Below are 1502 nucleotides of genomic sequence, written 5' to 3' on the forward strand. Positions count from 1 at the left end.
GTGGGCTGTGGACAGAGCCCTCGGCAGCAGGGTGGCCAGCCTCTCCTTGAGCCCGTGGGGGGTGTCGCTCCGGGGCCGGGGGGGAGGCTCTGAGCTGGTCTCTGGTTCCTTGGCAGCCACTTCCCCAAGATCTACCAGAGCTTTCTGATGTCGGCCACCTTCAGCGAGGAGGTGCAGGCGCTGAAGGAGCTCGTGCTGCACAACCCGGTAAGGGGGGACCTGGGGGCTGCTCGGCGGGTTCGGCGTCTTCCCCCATGGCTCTGGGCAGCTTTGCTCTGCGGCCTTGGGGCGGGCTCCTCACTGAACCATCCTGGCCTGTTATCCTGGGGGTCCCTGGGATTGGAGGGGGGAATGAGATCCCCCAGCCCCACTGCTGCGTGGGGGCTGGGCCCCCTCCCCAAGGGGCAGGGTTTGGGCTGAGCGCTAAGCCCCGCCCCGCTTGCAGGTGACCCTGAAGTTGCGGGAGTCCCAGCTGCCGGAGGCGGCCCAGCTGTGCCAGTACCAGATCCGCTGCGCGGGTGAGGAGGACAAGTTCCTGCTGCTCTACGCGCTGCTCAAGCTGGGGCTGGTGCGGGGCAAGGCCATCCTCTTCGTCAGCACCGTGGAGCGCGGCTATCGCCTCAAGCTCTTCCTGGAGCAGTTCAGCATCCCGGCCTGCGTGCTCAACTCCGAGCTGCCCGTGCAGTCCCGGTGAGCTGGGGAACAAGCCCTGGGGGTGGGGAGGGGTGACCCATTGGGGCAGGAGAGTTCGGGGGGGTGGTCCATGCAGTCCATGGGGGGAAGAGCCCTGGGGGGTTGGGAACGACCCCTGGGGAGTGGGGAAGGGCAGCCCATTGGGGGGTGGTCCCTGCTGTCCGTGTGGAGGGGACGGGCACTCTGCCCTCCCTCATCCCCAGTGGATCCACACACACCGTGCAGTGCGGACAGGCCCTGACTGAGGGTTAGCACTCGCCAGCCCCAAGCTGCCACTGGACCCACTGGGACCCTAATAGCGCTGGGCAAGCCCCCCAAGAAGGGAGGGCAGCGCCTGTCGCCCTCCAGGGCGGGTCCCTGCGGCTCTCACTGACGCCTCTGCTTGGACTCCAGGTGCCACATCATCAGCCAGTTCAACCGGGGCTTCTACGACTACATCGTCGCCACCGACGAGCAGGTGCTGGCGGAGCCCGCGGTGCGGGCCAAGAGGAGGAAGGGTGCCAAGGCAGAGAAGTAAGGACCCGTCGGGACCCCCGGGCTGGCCGGCGCTGGCAACAGAGACTAGGCACTTGGTCCGTGTCCGCGGTAGCCAGGCCCGGCAGTGCCAGCCTCTGTCACCAGCAGGGGGCACCTGACTGCTCCATACTGCCCCTGGCTTATTCTGAGCCCCGCCCCCCGGCTCTGGCAGGGCCCCTCACCCCCAGGCCCAGCCAGCCCTTCAGCTCTGCCAGGGCCCCTCGCTCCCAGCCCCTCAGCACTGCTGGGGCCCTTCGCTCCCAGCCCCACCTCAGCCCTCCCCCCAGTTCTGC

The 1502-nt window shown here is 68.3% G+C and overlaps 1 protein-coding gene across 1 annotated transcript; it reads left to right on the forward strand.

Moving 5' to 3' along the window:
- Positions 1–15: 15 nt before the first annotated feature.
- On the forward strand, positions 16–1210 carry LOC113405471 (probable ATP-dependent RNA helicase DDX56). The gene is made up of 3 exons (XM_026646686.2): positions 16–207; positions 446–690; positions 1087–1210. The coding sequence occupies exons 1-3, from the start codon at positions 148–150 to the stop codon at positions 1208–1210; spliced, it is 429 nt and encodes a 142-aa protein (XP_026502471.1). The 5' UTR covers positions 16–147.
- Positions 1211–1502: the final 292 nt, after the last annotated feature.

Source organism: Terrapene carolina, unplaced genomic scaffold (genome assembly GCF_002925995.2).
Source record: "Terrapene carolina triunguis isolate 2854851 unplaced genomic scaffold, T_m_triunguis-2.0 Scaffold38630, whole genome shotgun sequence".
Lineage (NCBI taxonomy): Eukaryota > Metazoa > Chordata > Testudines > Emydidae > Terrapene > Terrapene triunguis.